We start from the raw sequence: 17,305 nt of genomic DNA on the forward strand, positions 1-17,305 counted from the left end.
TCAGTGAGTGGGCCGGTTGCCGGTCCATACTTAAAACCGGCTGTCATTGGCCGGTTTTCTGGCCCTCGTGCCGTGATTATGTCCGTTTTGGCGTTTTATAAGCGTAATTCAACAACGAGGACAATAAATATGTGTCGACAAGCTGCGCAAAACCATGCGAGCAGAGAAAATACGCGGCCGAGCACGCTGCCTGAGATGGAGGGGGACCTAACGGAGGAACAAAACAACGAAATGCTGCCACCGCGGTCAGCAATTGCGGTTAATTTTCAGTGAAGCACATACAGAGCAGCTTTCCATCAACAGAAATTAAACATTCTATATACCACGCCCCCACCCTTAGGGGCCGTTTTTTTTTTTTTTTTTTTTTTTCGGGGGAAAGGTGGCAACCCTAATAATGAAGTCCCCCTACTTCAAATTTGTTCTGCGCAGTATAAAGCAGGCCAAAGAGCATAGCAGCAGACTTGGTATGTTCCGTTGCGATACAAGTTATGAATCTTCTTGCTAGTGCCATCTAATACGTCTGTTCTTGAGGAGGATTCAAAGTGTTCCACGGGTAGGGCAAATTTGTGGCATAGGGCAAGTTCATTGCGCACCTCCTCATTGCGCTCACCGCACCACACAAGGTAGTCCTCTGTTGTCTCTCCCTGCCAATATGTTACTTCTCGTCTTGCCCCCCCCCCCCACTCCCAACTGTACTGGGATGCTCTGTGTACATGTTTGTGTGGTGTACCAGCAAGCGTGTTGTTCTCCCCCTCCCCCAGCGTCACGTCCTCTGTGTCTGTCCCTTTTATAGGGGGCGCCACACCAACGCAATCAAAGCCCCCTCCGTTCAAGAGCAGTGGCACCGTGTCAGGTGGGCCGCCTGCCTGCCCAAAGGCTGCTATTGCCTCCTCGCACTCCCCTTCCACACACTCGCCACTGCCTCTCTCCCTTGGGACTAAGAGGGGGCTGCTGTGCGCACTACCACACTTCATGCTTTTGCAGCCGGAGACGTTTCCTTGACCACTGTGTATGGAATGTTTCAGATATCAGGGGGGCAAAAGCAATAAATCGCAGTTAGGTATCTTAAAGGGACCATGAAGACAAATTACAACTGTCTTGGGCATCGGCAGAGGAGTGCGAAAGGGGGACCTGCCCCCAAGCCCATTTGCCCTCAGCGCTTGTCTGGTTTAAGCCAGATGTAACAATTTAAGCCAAAATTTCAATCCTTCCACCAAATTGTGTCTTGCGTGACGTCGACAATGACGTATCCAGGGCAGGTTTATAAAAGAAATGTTAGTATGTTGGCTAAGGCTGCCACCCATTGGCGAAAACATAATTTTTTGTTTATCATGGTTACCGTCTCCCTTCATAGATGGCAGAGTGGTACTGCCGAAGAACCAATGTCTCAACATGTTTTTTTTTTCTGACCAGACTTGTAGCGAGCTTAATTTTATTACGGTTGATAGTAGTGGCTTCATGAAATACTGCGTAAGATTCGACAGGAAGGGTCACATAAGTGGCAGTGCTGCTTATGCCAGTTTTGGTCAGTGTAGTGTCAGACAAGTCCCACACACTCGACAGCTGTGCAGCGTTGGCCAGTGTAGCACGTGCACTAGGGCTTCTATGCTTACATGTTCGTTTGTAAACTCCAATGCGGAGCCCAGCATTCTTACTCCTATAAAAAGAATTGTCACTAAATTTAAGCACCAACAGCCTGTTGTGCAAGCTTATAATCCTTGTTTAATCTGTTTATGTATGTGCATTGGATTTCATCTGCCTCAGCCAGTCGCAACAAACTGCCCATAATACTTCATAGGTTCAGCGCGTAAAAGTCGCCAGCGAGTCGCATGGCTGTTGTCCGTTTTCTTCAGTATGCAGCTTATTTTAGTGAAGTTTGCATTAAAAGAAGTGTCAGTGTTACTCTAACGAGTCAATTTTTCGAATGAATCAAGCTTGCATTTTGTTTTCGTGGGCCCTTTAAGCTTTCATTTTAAAAATACAATCATCTTGGGGTCACATTTGGCCGATGAGGGGATGAACTTGAGGGAGGGACACTGAACGAGCATAGTTGAGCCGCCAACTCAGGATTGAGTCTGGATTGGGAAGTTTGTGCTCCAGGCTTTGTGTGTCATCTGATGACACGCTGATGCACTGGAGGAAATTTGAGGACGCCTGTGCATTCAGTGATGCCTGAACTGACTCACCGAAGGATGTAACAGCAATGAAATTGGTTGCCGTTAAAACTGGGAGCACTGAAACGGCATCCTAGCACGTCTCAAATTTGTAAGCCTTTGTGGTAGTTTGTGAGACTACATTATTTGCTTTTCATCCGATCTTTTGGAATAAACTTGGAGGAATAAGAGCTGAGATGAGTTGGAAATACACAGAGCAAGCTCAAACAAAATGTTTGACATTTATTCTGATGGCCCCCTCTGCATTGAATGCGAGAAATCGGTGTCATGACACAGAGGTAGGACATTCATTGATCCCCAAAATTTAATTACAAACTGAAACTTCTACAACAGCCTGTCCCTGCGTGTGAGAAGGCACAATAAGAAGTAATTTTCCTATGCCAGCATGAACAAAGTTTTCCAATAAAGGTGCATTGCGAAGCATACCAGTGGACCTTGTTCTCCTCACCAGTTCCGAACTCCCACACAACTACAAGTTAGAAACAAACCGTGTTTGAGATGGTCTTCCGATAACCACGTCGTTAAAGAGACAGCCTGCTTCCCGATTGTGCTCAGTGCGAAAGATCCCTGTGGCCTCCTCATCTCTTGCAACATTTGCATGCTCCATTTGCACTTGCACTTTGCACTGCAATGCTCGGTCGCTAACCACTTGTCCTACCCTGCCAAACAACTCTTCACTAGTCATGCGAACGGTTTACCCATATTTCACAGGTAAACCAGCTAGTCTTCCAAGCGAGCCTGTGGGGACCTTCGGGGCCGCTGGAAGTTAAGTGGTACAAAAGTTTTGACGGATGGATACACTTACACGCATAGATGCCTCTGGGGCCAGTCTTTGTGCCTGTCTACACACGGCTACGGGCAGTAGAACGTGTAATTCCATATGACTGCTAGGCAGCCAAATCTTGACACTTAATGTTCCCACTCTACTGGACGTACTGTGCACTGTAATGTTGCTAATTTCTTGATGGACCCAGTAACAAATGCCTGGTCTGGCATTTAAAGGACCATTTTGTCCGTACCGCACACCAGGCATGGACTGGAGACGGCTGTTCTCTTTTGTGTCCTGCGTAGTTCTCCGGTCGTTGCAAACAAACATGCGGCGTGAATGGTGGAGATTTTTTTTTTTCCTTAGGCATTACACAAAGGACACGAAGAAGTGCTCATCTGCTTCGACTGCATTTTGGCATCATTGAATGATTGCTTGTTTTTTGTAGCAGTTTATTTACGTCTGCCGCTGTGTAGATCACTGCATGCATTTCAATTTGCCTGGTTGGGATGTTCTGCTTGCTCAGAGTTGTTGGTTCTAATTAACACTAACTTGTCTTTGTTTTACAGAGGTGTGTGTGCTGATTTTTTAAATTACTTAGTTTATCCTTGATTTGTTAGTTGTGGCATAACTTTTGGATGGAGCTTACATCGTTATGTTATATCATTCCTCTGTCAGTTTTTCTCGCTAGCTGCTAAACTTCTAGTATCAAAAGGTAGAAAAAAATGCTGCTTTGAGCACAATTCCCAGTTTGTCAGCCATTGGCTTAGTTAAAGTATGCCTGGAGAACCAGCAGTTGATTAACGCTGTCACATTTTTTTGTTATGGGGGTCATCTTGCCCTGCATAACTGACATAATTTCTTGTCTTTTGTGTGATTCTTCCTTGCAGTTGAGAGGTTCCTTGAGGAGGCGAGGAAGTCCTTTGAACAAAAATGGGCCAGCCCTAGTTCGGTAAGTCCAGCTTCCTTTCCTCTGTGATCGCAGCAGACGGTCTGAACAAGCACACGCGTAGTTGGTGTTGCTTAGCTGCGTACCTTAAAAGAGCCATGAAGACAAAATACAAGTTGGGTTTATTAGAAAGACTGCTTAGTCCCGATAACAATGATACCAATATCATCGCAATCTTCGAACAAATAACGGAGATATTGAAGAAAACGTGAAGCAGTCGCGACCGCCTAGCCAATTTCCCGCAACTTTTCTACGACGTCACGGAACCTTGTTTGTGCGATTGGCGGCCGCCTAACTGAGCTGTCGCGACAACACGACTGGACATCTGTAATGGGGCCTCTCTAGTTCCATTTGACCGCATCACTTGAATGCTAACGTGCAGTTAACGCACTGAAAATTGTGTTTTATTGTTGGCCCGTATGACGTCATTCTTGCTTATAACACTTCACTGTGGTGCAAAACTTGAAAGTTTTGAAATACTTCTTGCTTTTTTTTTTTTTGTTTCGCTAAAAAAAACATCTTTTGTGGCTCTAATGGAGCTGAGTGAGATACTGAATCCTAGTTCTTTCAAATATAAACGAAGTTGTATTTTCTCTTCATGCCTCCTTTAAAGGTCAGCTGTGTTCAAAATTCCACCCTCTTCAAAACCGTACAGTTTGCCTGAAAAGACGGCAAGAACACAAAATATTACAGCTGAAATGCATGGTGTATGCGCGGCGCTAACAAACCATAAAAAATCGCTAGCTTTGAAACTGAAATAGAGAAAAGCGTGGCCATTACAGCCAGGCTGAAATGTCGTGCCAGCTGGCGAGTGGGCGACCAGCTGGCCGTAGCAAACCTGCACGCAAAGCGCTTCATACTCACATCAGCCCTGGGAAAAGTGCACCCAGCGGAGCTTGACCGATTCTCCTGGCTGGCCGAAAGGGGTCCGGCCAATGCAACTTCATTTACTTTCACTTAACCAGCCCCACTTAATGACTGGCTGGCCGGAGGACAAGTACCCGGCTGGCTGCAATGTCGTTTCCGCTTCATGGCTGTTCGCGCGATCAGCCTGCAGGTGTGGCGTTGTCTGCGACGGAGCTATTTTAATAGTTTTTTGATAAACGAGGTATTTTACGGGGCTAGCAGTCATGTTCCGCTTGGTTTGATGGCACGTACTGCATGTTCAAAATACATTTGGTTGAGATGAAATTTGAGGTCAGTAGGACTTTAAATTAGAGGAGCTAGCTTTTTCGCCAGCGAGACACAAGAGAACGGGCACTGAAAGGGGAACGCAACATGAATCCTGCCGCCGATTAAAAGCCCACCCACCGTGCATTTCCCAATTCACGAGCAGCTGTGGTCCAGGGGGAGAACGGCCTGTTGTGGCAGTCCTGAGGGGATCGGAGCGTTTCCTTTGTATCTGCGCAAAGCTAATCACGTACTCTTCTTGCTGGGCAGGTTTTAAATACGGCTTTCCTTTTTCTTCATTGATTAACTCTTGTTTGTAGTAGGACATGTTCCATGACCCTCAGGCCCCCAGATACTGGATGCTTGCAGCGTTAAAGGAGCCACGAAGAGAAAACACAAGTTTGGTTCATTCAAAAGATTGTCTTGTTAGAATCATACTGACACCACTTTTAACGTAAACTTCGCTCAAATAAGCTACATAATTAGGAAAAAAAAAAGGGAATGGCCATGCGACCCACTAGCTCATTTCGAGCAACAGAACCTATGATGTCGTACCAGACAGCTCTGCGATCGGCGGAGGGTGGCAAAAGCAAACGCAAATTAGGCAGAGCTTATAAGCTTGCCAAACGAGCTATTTGCGCTTAAATTTAGGGCACATTATTTTTAAAGCCCTAAGAATGGTGGGACAAACAGTGGAAGTTACGAAAGTACACGTAAACATAGAAGTACTGATGCGTACTGCTGTTGGTACTGCGCGCACTATGCTTGGTTTAGCTGCGCAGGACTGCGGGGCTTTGGGGTTGTTTCAGATGACATTGGCCGATTGACGCAAGCGACGATATCTTACGTGTCCGTATTTGTCGAGCGAGCACCATGTTTCACGAAATGATTGTCTCCATGAACAAAACAAGCCGGGTACAAATACTTTCACAAACAAACCAAAGGCAGAAAACGGCTTGCCGCGGTGTGGTGGTGCCATCTTGGTTCACTAACGGTAAACAAGGCCCTGTGATGTCATTGCAGACCACGAGGGCTCACGATTTAGCGGGAAAATCAAAATTTTAACTTTAAGTTAATTAATTTCTCAGTGAAAAAAAGCATCGTTTGCATTCGGACAGGCACTGGGGGCACTATAAAACACGAATTCTTTCGAATAGCACACACAAACTTGTGTTTTGTCTTCATGGCTCCTTTAAATAGCATTTGTATACCGCTTTGTTTTAAATCATTGCAACCAAATTAGTTCATCTTTGAAACTTTGCTGTTCCCTCTGCTGCTGCAAGGGAATGTACACCCTGACAAAATGAAGAGGTGTTGGGCAGCTAAGGGGCAGCCACTAGTACAAGGGAAAGGCTGTGCGTGTCACCTTTTGCGTGTCCATCAGGAGCCCGTGTAAGAATCACTGCTTTTGAACAAAAGCTTTGTGCCGTTCATTTCAATGCTTTCATTGCCGCGAAGGGTGTTTAAAAGAGAGGCGGGTGGGAGCTATCCAGTGTTCAACATGGCAGTCTTGAATGATGAAGATTTTTTCTCACACCAATGATTTTTAATAGAAATTTCGTTTCCTGAATACGTCGCACTGCCCTTAATATCATATGGGTTGCAAGTACTATAAACGGCTGTTTAGTATGCGCTCAGACAGGATGAATTCATGCACATGGTTAAAGGAGCCATGAAGACAAAATACAAGTTGGGTTTATTAGAAAGACTGCTTAGTCCCGATAACAATGATACCAATATCATCGCAATCTTTGAATAAATGACGGAGATATGAAAGAAAACATGTGAAGCAGTCGCGGCCCCCTAGCCAATTTCCCACAACTTTTCTATGACGTCATGGAACCTTGTTTGTGCGATTGGCGGCCGCCTAACTCACCTGTCGCTACGACACATGACTAAACATCTGTAATGGGACCTCTGGTTCCATTTGACCGCATCACTTGAATGCTAACGTGCAGTTAACGCACTGAAAATTATGTTTTATTGTTGGCCCGTATGATGTCATTCTTGCTCATAACACGTCACTGTGGTGCAAAATTTGAAAGCTTTTAAATACTTCTTGCTTTTTTTTCGTTAAAAAAACATCTTTTGTGGCAGTAATGGAGCTGAGTGAGATACTGAATCCTAGCTCTTTCAAATTAAACGAAGTTGTATTTTCTCTTCATGGCTCCTTTAAGGTGAACAAACACTTTGGCCTTGTTAGGGATGCAGTGCACAAAATTACTGCTTAAAATCAACCTCTGCTAAGATCGGTATAATTATTGTCTATTTAAGTTAGAAGACCTACTGTATTTTTATTTTTTTTATTAGTGCGACATGGTCACAGGGGACGCCACTGCGCTTGAAAACTGTCTTGTGTGCCAACCATCCTGCCAAGGCTGCTTCTGTGCATAACTGTAGCCCTTGTATTTTGTTTTTTTTTTCGTCCCTTGGCACACGACATCCTTATCGTTTACTGTCAGCGTACAAACAGAGTTAGCCGGCTCACATTCCTTGTGGCATCTTTCTCAGTACTACCACTTCCCAGTTGCTAACATTTCGGCAGAAATGCAGCCATGTGGAAATAAAACCTGGTAATGTGCTCCCACGTTTGATTCGCCTACTTGGGAGTAAGTGCTTCATTATATTGCCCCGGTGGTTCATGCCAATAAGGAAGTTACTTGAAGTTACCTGACGTTGATGTTGCGCATGGTTTACACGCTTAACCTGAAGGGTGTCGAAGCTAGCTAGCAAGTGGGCCAAACTTATGCCTTGCGCACCAGCAATAGCTGTGCCCCATTAAATATTCCGATATATCACCCTAGCCATGGCATTTTTTAGTGCTAGGGGTGAAGCAGGTGCCCGGCACGTTGCTACACAGAACCGTCAAAGGGTGGTTGATTTGAACAACACCTGTACACATTCCTGGGACAAAATGGATAGTTGGGTGAGTTTGTGGGTGTTCACGTTGAAGTGGTACGTCGAAAAACAGACAGAAGCGGTATGGCGCCAAACGGACGTCCCCGTTTTCCGCTGTACCACTTCGGTCTTTTGTCTGTTTTGTGCCGTACTGCTTCTGTCTGTTTTGCATTGTACCACCTCAACGTGAACACCCACCAAAACGGACAGAAGCAGTGCGGCGCAAAACGGACGAAGGATCAAAGTGGTGCAGCGGAAAACGTCAGTTTTGCGCTGTATCACTTTGGCATCAACGCACCCCAACGCGCCCAACATTTTGTTACAATACATTTATTGTACCATGGGTCTTTTATGTGTTTTACCAACTATTTCACAGCGTCCATTTTGTGCTTTCTTTCTCTGTCCTTTACATGTTTTGCGCCGTACCACTTCAACATTTCTGGGTTTCTTGAGGAGTATAGTGTGTATAGCGTGCTTTTAAGATACTGCCTAACTGTGAATCGTTTTACAGAAACTTCTACCAAAGGCCCGCGTAATCGTCCGTACTGTTCTGATGTTGTTACCCGTGAGGTCACTTGCCATCTCGTTTCCTTCTCGCAGAACACAGCCAGCCTCGATGACTTTGACCGGATCAAGACGCTAGGCACTGGCTCCTTCGGCCGGGTGATGCTCGTGCAACACAAGGCGCACAAGGACTACTATGCCATGAAAATATTAGACAAGCAAAAGGTGAGGGGCACAGGGTGCAGCCCTGCGGCACACCATCTTTCACTCTTATTTCAGTGGTACGTTTTGTTGCAAAGCTGTTGCTTATAGCAGCAGTGGGACGTGGCGTGGGGCCAGAATGTGCTCGGCCCTGCCGACAAAAAGTCTTTTTTTTGTTTTTGTGTCTGAATCATATTACCAGTACATTTAAAACCATTCTGAGGAATTAGAAATGGTGATAATGAAATGCATTCTGCTCAGAGTAGGGTCTGAGGTTTGCACTAGGCAAGTGTACACAGTTCAATCTGGTTCACTGATTTCCCCTAACATGCACTTTTTCATGATTGGCATCTGTGACATGTGTGTCCTGACTGCGGCAGGACCATTGTTCAGGGTCAAAAGAAAGAAACAGGAGACACAAGGGGCCGACACTTTTGGAAACGTTTATTTCACATGTGGCGTTAAGTACAATCGACGATAGAGAGGCAATAAACAGCACTGCATCGATTGAGATATCTTTACTAGCTTAACAGGCGGGTAGGCTTGCACAGAATGCATCCCCAAGTATCGAAGAGCTATGTCTTTGACCCTGAAACTTTCTAATGATGCGTCTTAGTAAGCTGCATTTACTCAATAACTGTGTCATAGCAGTACACTGCGGTGTTTAATCTGGCACAGAACTTGTACCTCAGAGCACATCGATTACATTTACTAATGTCGTACAGCAGGTATTGACACTCTGTTGTTCTGTTATCACGGCAGTGTGCAGGCCGCCCTTGCATGTGTGGATGGGACACAAAGCTCTCGAAAATTTTACGAAAATGGTTGGTAGGATAAGGCAAGATGATAGCAGTGTCCGTCAATGCTTTTTTGGTCGTGAAACTTCGCCGTCACGCTATGGGAGAGCTTCGTACGCTGCTCAGGGAGGCCGCGCCGCGGCGCTGGCGTTGATAGGAGGGCAGCCGGCGAAGTGGTCGGAGGGAGTGCGGCGCGTACCAGACGCTCCTTGCGGTGTTAGCAGGGCTGGTGGGGTCTTCTAAAAAATCAAGCACAGATAGCAGTCGGCAGTTTTGAGCGTGCGTTCTGCCACATACGGCTTCCCTGCAAGGGCTGCAATCCTGACGGTTTCGTTTCGTAGCCACAATTGAAGGCACAACTACCAACATTCCGTTTCTATCCAGAAAAGTGCCGCCAAACACGTACGCAAGTTCTGCCGCGCACAGCTGAACGCGCGCTGCAGCGGCGGCGGCCCGTTGCCCTCCGTAGGATACCTCGAGAACAGACCGCTGCACAGGGTGGAGACACCCTTTGAACGATCCCGTGCTGCTCCTATTGGGTCGAAGTGCTCAACGCGCTGTTCTTTTTGTTTCCCACAAGACGAAGCAACACGATACAGATACGATGGTCCAAACTTCGCCAGTAAACCGCGTTGTGGAGATAATTACGGTGCGGTTTTGTTACAATGACTTGCTGCGGCGGCGAGCGAGCTAACCAAAATGGCGGCGCAACGCATACGTGTCTCCACTCTGTACGGCGGACGCGTGTCAATGTAGGTACTCTAGCCCTCCGATCTGCGGCGGCGCCTCTCGCGGGAGCCTTCGTCCTCAAACAAAACTCGGCCGGGAGTTTCATGACCAGAAAAGCATTGACGGACTCTGATGATAGTCTGGGATCAACATGACTTAGTACATGTTACGTTGGCTTGCCAACCCAGCATGAACATTTGTTGAGGTTTCCGAGAAACTCTTATCGATGACGATGAATCCTACCAACTGAATACCACCTAAAATTATCTCATGCCGGTTAAGATATCCTGTGAAATATTAAGTGACCGTGGCAGAAACCAAGATGCTGGTAGTAGAAACCATACTCTTCCACCAGAGCCTCTCTTTGCTTGTGGGCTGCCTACTCTATATTTTTTTATTACATAAATATTAAAAACTGTGTCCTCCGTGTTGTCAGATATGTTAAGGTAAAACAGGTGGTTGAGTACTGCATGTTGTTGGACTAGTTGGTTCATCATACTTATACGTAAAACTGCTCATACGGATGGGACAAAGAAAAGAAGAGACTGGACGAGCGACGACTCACAACTAGTTTTATTGAAAAAGGGAGCAACACACGTCACCATCCTTATCACATGATATAGCGGTTTAAAAATTCACTTATTTCCATACAAAGACATGGATGGTTCACTCGCACATGGTTCACCATGCTTCCGAATGAAGACGGCCTCGATTAGTTTCCTTGGCACCTGTATGTACGCTCGCATGCGGGCATACATACATCAGTCAAATGGGCCGCTGTCTAAACGACCGATTACGGGAACACCAGCTGAGTATGCGTAACGAAACGGGCTCCCACCTTCCGCACCACTGCATGGCTGGTTGAAGGCAAGCCACCCGAGCCGATTCTGACTCGGACGAAGGTGCTGAGCAGAAGTTGAGCACAGGTGTCAAGGAAATCAATTGAGGCCGTCGTCATTCGGAAACATGGTGAACCGTGTGCGAGTGAACCATCCATATCTTTGTATGGAAACGAGTGCGAATTTTTAAACTGTTATATCATGTGATGAGGATGGTGACGTGTGTGCGCATGTGCCGGTGGGGGAATATTAGCATGCTGCATTTTCCAATAAAACTAGTTGTGAGTCTGCACTCGTCCTGTCTCTACTTTTTCTTGTCCCGTCCGTATGAGCAGTTTTATGTATAAGCAGGTAGTTGTATTAACGTAGCCCCAAGTTGGTGAAGGAGTCAATAATTGCCTGATGACGATGGCAGATCAAGTTAATGAAATTATAAAAAAGATAAACACGTGCGCACTTCCTTATGGTAGTCGCAAAAATATTTATTCCATAATTTTGTTCCGCATTTGGACACGGTGTTAGTTATGCATTCCAGCTGTACTGTGCAATATTGTTGTGTAATTCACGTATAGTAGGTCCTTAGGGTCCTACCTGGCCCAAGTTGGAGACGAGAAGTTCACCAGCATTACTGATGCTGCGCGGGATTTTTTTTTAAGAATGCACGTTGTTCCACTTTTCTAACTTGCAGACCCGTTACTATTGTTTGGTCTTTGTTTCACTTACTTTCACTCTAAGCTATCAGTGTGGACATCTTTAATTGAGTTTGCTTATAGCATATCAGGGTTCCGGAACGTTGCACTGGGTCTAACCGTGTAGCATGGCCCACAGTCGAAGAGAAAGCACAGCTAAGAAGTCATATCTCATCCCTACTGTGTGGCTTTCTACGACACGTGTGATCTAAGCGAGACCGCAATGATTGACTGGAGCAGATTTTCGTCGCGAGGCTAAACCAGCCTGTCACAGTACTGGCACCCCGATCCACTGAGGAAATAATGTGACGCACTCGCACCTGCCGTTCTCATTGTTACCGCTCATGGGAGCATCCACTATAGTAGGCTTTTTTGTCGGCCTTTGAGCATGCTACCAACCTGCAATTCTTTTTTCCACATGTCGTAAACAACCGCCAAAGTGACCAGGACACGACGTCTTTGAGGGCGCATTGGGGAGGAGAAAGAAACGCCCCGTAGTGTCTCTGTATCCCCGTGGAAGCCACAGAAAGGGGGCGACATTCAGTGCCCGGGACCTGTAGGGGTGCCCTTTAATTCCTAAACCTTTTCCTTGAGTAAGGCAGCGCACATACGTTTGTGGGATCTCGGCAAACTTTGATCGTTGCTCCTGCACGGCAAGGAATCGTGCAAGGCAGTGGACACTGTTGCTTCACAGTTCCTGCGTGTTCAGAAGCTCAGAATTCCGCCATGCATGCCCTGTTCAGAAATTCAGAATGTCACCATGCGTGCTGTGGTGCCACGTACAGTAAAATGCAGCTGATGCGTCCCTTTTCTGGCCTCTTGTGTGGCTAATTTTATAACAGGCTATGATGTAGAGACAGCGTTTGTTCGGGCGTGCGTGTCGCCAAGTCCCCCCCTCCGCAATTGTGTTCCTCTCCTTATAGCCTTCGGCTGTGCTGTAATGGCTAAGGTCAAAAAACATACGAGACTCGTGCGATGTTTGGCTTCTGCACAAGTGTTGTACGAAGCTTGCTTATGCTGCTACTTTTGTTTTTCAGAATTAGAATGTTAACTCTAATCTGTGGTGTATGCTTGGCTCCGGGAACATACCACATGGTCATCATCAAGACCCCGTCCTTTTCCTGACTGGGGCATGAGCCGCTCCTTACAAACGTGGTGGTGTGAAGTGATGAGCAGGATCGGAGCAGTGGTGGTAATCCCTCCAAATCGGGAACAGGTGAAAGAAACGTGGAACAGGGTTGCGTCTATTGAGAGAGGCGGTGAAGTTGAACGACGCGCAGCGGTCTTCGTCGAGGAGGAGCGCAGTCGCTCCATACACGATTGGGGAGGAGGAGTGTGCGTTGATGAATATACCTGTCACCACATTCTGTGCGCTTTTCCCAGAGGAGGCGTGGACCCTGACTGCTTTTGTTGCTCTCTCTCTCTGTGTCTCTTTTCAGGTAGTAAAGCTAAAACAAGTAGAGCACACCCTAAACGAGAAGCGGATATTACAAGCTGTCGAGTTTCCGTTCCTGGTCAAGCTAGCGTACCATTTCAAGGTGAGAGGACGTGGGCTGTTGTTCCCAAATTTGACGGTGTTTTCAGTGGCAGCTTCTGTAGTGGGTCATGTCACTGTGGGCACTGGATGACAACCACTGTGGGCCGTTGACTGCTGCTTTTATTGTCGCATCAACAGCGTAACAAACGTAGATACAGGTACCTAGGTTAGTGTGTTAGCGAGTTAGTATAGCTAGTTGCGCCATCTCACAACGGCTTCCCAAAAGAGTCCATCCAGGAGCCGGGGTGGCTGTTGTATTGGCTGATATAACCTGGCATAGTGTGCCTGTTTACAGCGTTCATTTCCTTCACAATACTGGAAGAAAAAATTCACTTACAAGCTTTGTGATTGTGCCTTGTGATACAAGCTTTGTGATAAGGAGTGGTATGCTTCTGCTAAAGGTCGTACAGTAAAGGCCACCTTAAGGAGCTTCGATGATGATGACGACGACCTGAGCTCACTTTCGCAGGTCTATGGGTAGGCCACGGGTGGTTCGGCTGGCCAGCAAGCTATGTGCTAAGTGTTGTACAGTAACCCTTTCATCACCACGCCTGTTCAAAATCGTTCAATTTGAACGATACCTTAGGAGCCCCGTTTCGTGGCATTCCAGGCGTTTCTAGAACAAGTATAGCTATAAGGGTGAGCCCAGAAAATGCCCTTTCGAGATCAGTTTTGTTTTCATTTTTGCAAAAGAAGCGCGATTTTTGACACACGTTTGCATTAGTACTTGGGTGTGGCAAAGGGGCGTGGTCATCGCACGTCACTGCTTCCAAAGACGAAGGCGTGCCTGCCTTCCCTTGTAATTGTTCTGCATCAGCGTTTGGTTTTTGTTATCAGGACACGAATGGGGAATCAGAAGATGATTTTCAATCGTCAGGTTTGCACTGTGACTGTAATGATCCCTGAAATCGGCTGAACGTATCAAGCAGTGCCTATTTGCAAGGTCATTTTATGATTTTAGGCAGTTTTATTGTCTTGAAAACCGTGAAGAAGGAATGGTTCTAGATAAGACAATACACACATCGATCGTTAAGGAGCACAATGGTACACCTTTATCCCATGGGCCACGTATTGGTATACATTTAGATCGTTCAAAGATGCGGCTGCTTAGTGCACAAAATGTGGTCACATGCTTTCATTCTTCGTTTGCGAATGGGGTCTTTGAGGGTTTGAAAATCAATTGGACGCAGTTTCAGCAAGGTTTTGACACACTTTTGATGCACTGTTGATGTCGTAAAGCCTTTGGGATGGTAAAGTTTTGGTGTATGTGGGTGCCATTTTGGCTCCCATGGCTGTGCTGTTAATTAGGAGGTAGTGGGTATTTTAGTGACTAGGGGCTCGAGCTTAGAAGTTTTCATCTCAAGCCCTATAACCACGTCTTGACTTGAGAGTTCATGGGTAGCACCAGGTAGCAAGCTGAACTAATATTGACGGTTTAGGTTGCAAAACAGAGTGCGTGCTTACTATTGAGATTTGCTTGCATTCTTATTGTGTGATAGGGGCAGAACGCATGCTTAAAATCATTAATGGCTGATAAGTTCTGTGGTAGTGCATGAGCTTGAAGTCTTTTACTGGAATACTTGGCCAACTTTTCACTCCTGTACTTGAATTTACTACAGTCTTCTGTATGAATGGGTGCAACAAGTCTAGCATGCCTTCAAGCTGTGGCTGGAAGCTCTTGTGAATGTTTGCATGAGTCCTTTGTTTGTACCTAGGGTAAACTGCACTTTCAAATCATGTAAAACAAATTTCTATGACAATTCACAGCTGTTTTAAGAGCTAAGTGTATTTTAAATGGTCACATTGCGATCCGCGCGTAGCTTTTTACTTTGCAGATTCTTAATGCAAGTTCTCCAAGTCATGTTCCATTAATGCCAGTAGCTTATAATAGGCCAGGGCAGCAATGATTCGAGTAAATTTATCTTGCCTATGTGGTAGTTGCAACTGACCTTTTTTTTTTTTTTTTTTTCAACGTACGGGTAACCGATTGTTCACTTGCTGCAATTAGTGTGCCAAGAACAAACTCCAAGCTGTAAATTGAATGGTGAAGTCAGCTTCATTCTGAATTTTTGGGGTCCGTAAACTTTAACTGCTGGCTGTACTCCTTGGCACGTGCGTTCCTTACGTATAGCCACGATCACAAGCTTGTGGACCAGGAAAGCGGCAATTTTAGGTTATCTCTCTTCCGGTCGCAGCGCGACCAAGTGCCGTGTGCATGCGAGATGTATAGTTATTGAGGTAATGGAGAATACCCCGGGCTGCCATGCGGCTGAGGAATAACCCGAAATTGCGGCTTTCGGGGTCCATGAACTTTTGGGTGTACATGCTTTACGTGAAAAGCTGAAAGATGGCCCAAGTCACAGACACATGGGGGAAAAAGACGTCAGGTTATTGTAGTATAGAGTCGTTGCTGAATTCAGCATGCTTAGTGCAGTCTTGCCCACCACTCGGGATGGAACTTTCAAAACTCGGGTTTGTGCGAAAGCTTTTCTGCATGGTTAGCTTATGTGTCAAAAACGGCCGGGATATTGGCTGTATGGGATCGAGTGTGCTTCCAGAAAATTTTGCTAAATGATTGTATTTCACTGATGTTTGAAACAAAACCCCCCTCTTCTCCCAGGACAACTCAAATCTGTACATGGTACTGGAGTATGTGCTTGGAGGCGAGATGTTTTCGCATCTAAGGAAAAGCGGGAGATTTTCGTGAGTATGAGCCTCCGTTTTTTTTACTCCCTCTTCTAGGCCTGGCAATCTCGTCAGTCTTCATGGCACGAGAGGCATTGATAAGAACGAGTAATTGACACTTGTTAGCTTCTCGATTCCCCCCATTTAGTTCTAGCAGAAGACGCCGAAACTGCAGCTTTGGTCATACTGGAGCTCTGATAACGGCAGTCTTTTGCTGCACTTGTGACAGGATAAGCTCTAAGATCATACAGGCATTCTGTGAAGTTTAGGTTGGTTATAAAGCTGCTGTTTAGGTGCCATTTGAGTCTAGATGATGGCAAGATGTCCTTAGCTAAAATGTTCTAGTAATGAGTGACCAGCCTAGCTGGATGTGTTCAGTACCAAGGTAAAGCTTTATTGTGCCTGGCGTTTGGTTGCTGCACTGCCGCACTGCAAAGGGCAGCCTCCAGATTTGATGTATCGCTGTAGTGTAACCTTGGTGGTTGAAAGTAGCATAGTTGTTGCAATGCCAGTGTCTTAGACTTAAATCCGTGTGAATCGCACCTGAAAGGGCAGCGGCTAGTTTCAGGGCCTTTGATGAGGTGAACAGAGCCTTGCTATTTTTCACAGTTTCGAAGTATGTCTTCAAACCAACCAGATGAAGCAGCAACCGATGAGTTCTTTGCATAGTGACGTTTTTGCAGCACCAGCAGAGTCCTCGCTTAGTCTGGATGTTTTTATTCCAGTTTTCCGTTGGTTGCTACGGAGTACTCATGATAATTGAGGAAATGTTGCGCTACAAAATGTAAAGCATGAAGCAGTCCTTATTGCAGTTCATCATTGTGTGCACGGATTTTGTTGGTAAATGGCTCAACTAATGAGCACAGGCCTTCATTTTTTTAAGTTGTTTTGCTCCAAGACACAAATGCAATGAACAGACATTTGTCATCTAAATGTTTACCATGCTTCATTTTCTGACCACCTTGTCAGGTCCAGTGCATTACCAACCTACCTCCGATGGTTTTGTGGGAAATTTCTGTTCATTCCGAGCTATTAGTTATGAGCCTACACAAAAAGTTGTGACATCTTTGGGATCAGCATACTGTACCACATGTCTGCCAATTGGCATGGCAACAGCTGAAATATTTAAAAAATATTCAGACAGCTGAGCCCCCTTTTAGGTACAAAAATGTTGTACGAAAGACTGAGTACGCAAATTTTGTTCCTTTAGTAAACCGATTGCGTCTATTCCTCATGATGAGCAACAGTGTTTCACAATGGTAGGGTCCGTTCCTCTGCATGTGATGGGGAAATTTTCTTGATAATTTTATTTTGCGGACGTAGTGGAGTGCCTTGACTTCTTAAAAGCCCGCACAGGTAAAAAAAAT

The 17,305-nt window shown here is 45.8% G+C and overlaps 1 protein-coding gene across 1 annotated transcript in view; it reads left to right on the top strand.

Moving 5' to 3' along the window:
* Window positions 1-831: 831 nt before the first annotated feature.
* The window catches only part of LOC144163647 (cAMP-dependent protein kinase catalytic subunit 1), a 43,885-nt gene continuing 27,411 nt past the window's right edge, over window positions 832-17,305 (top strand). The window contains exons 1-5 of the mRNA XM_077694445.1: window positions 832-853; window positions 3,831-3,892; window positions 8,558-8,686; window positions 13,156-13,254; window positions 15,874-15,956. Coding sequence (XP_077550571.1) covers window positions 8,624-8,686; window positions 13,156-13,254; window positions 15,874-15,956 — 245 coding nt within the window. The 5' untranslated portion in view covers window positions 832-853; window positions 3,831-3,892; window positions 8,558-8,623. The remainder of the gene's footprint in view (window positions 854-3,830; window positions 3,893-8,557; window positions 8,687-13,155; window positions 13,255-15,873; window positions 15,957-17,305) is intronic.

Source organism: Haemaphysalis longicornis, unplaced genomic scaffold (genome assembly GCF_048455015.1).
Source record: "Haemaphysalis longicornis isolate Haplotype H1 unplaced genomic scaffold, Haemaphysalis longicornis Haplotype H1 scaffold_127, whole genome shotgun sequence".
Lineage (NCBI taxonomy): Eukaryota > Metazoa > Arthropoda > Arachnida > Ixodida > Ixodidae > Haemaphysalis > Haemaphysalis longicornis.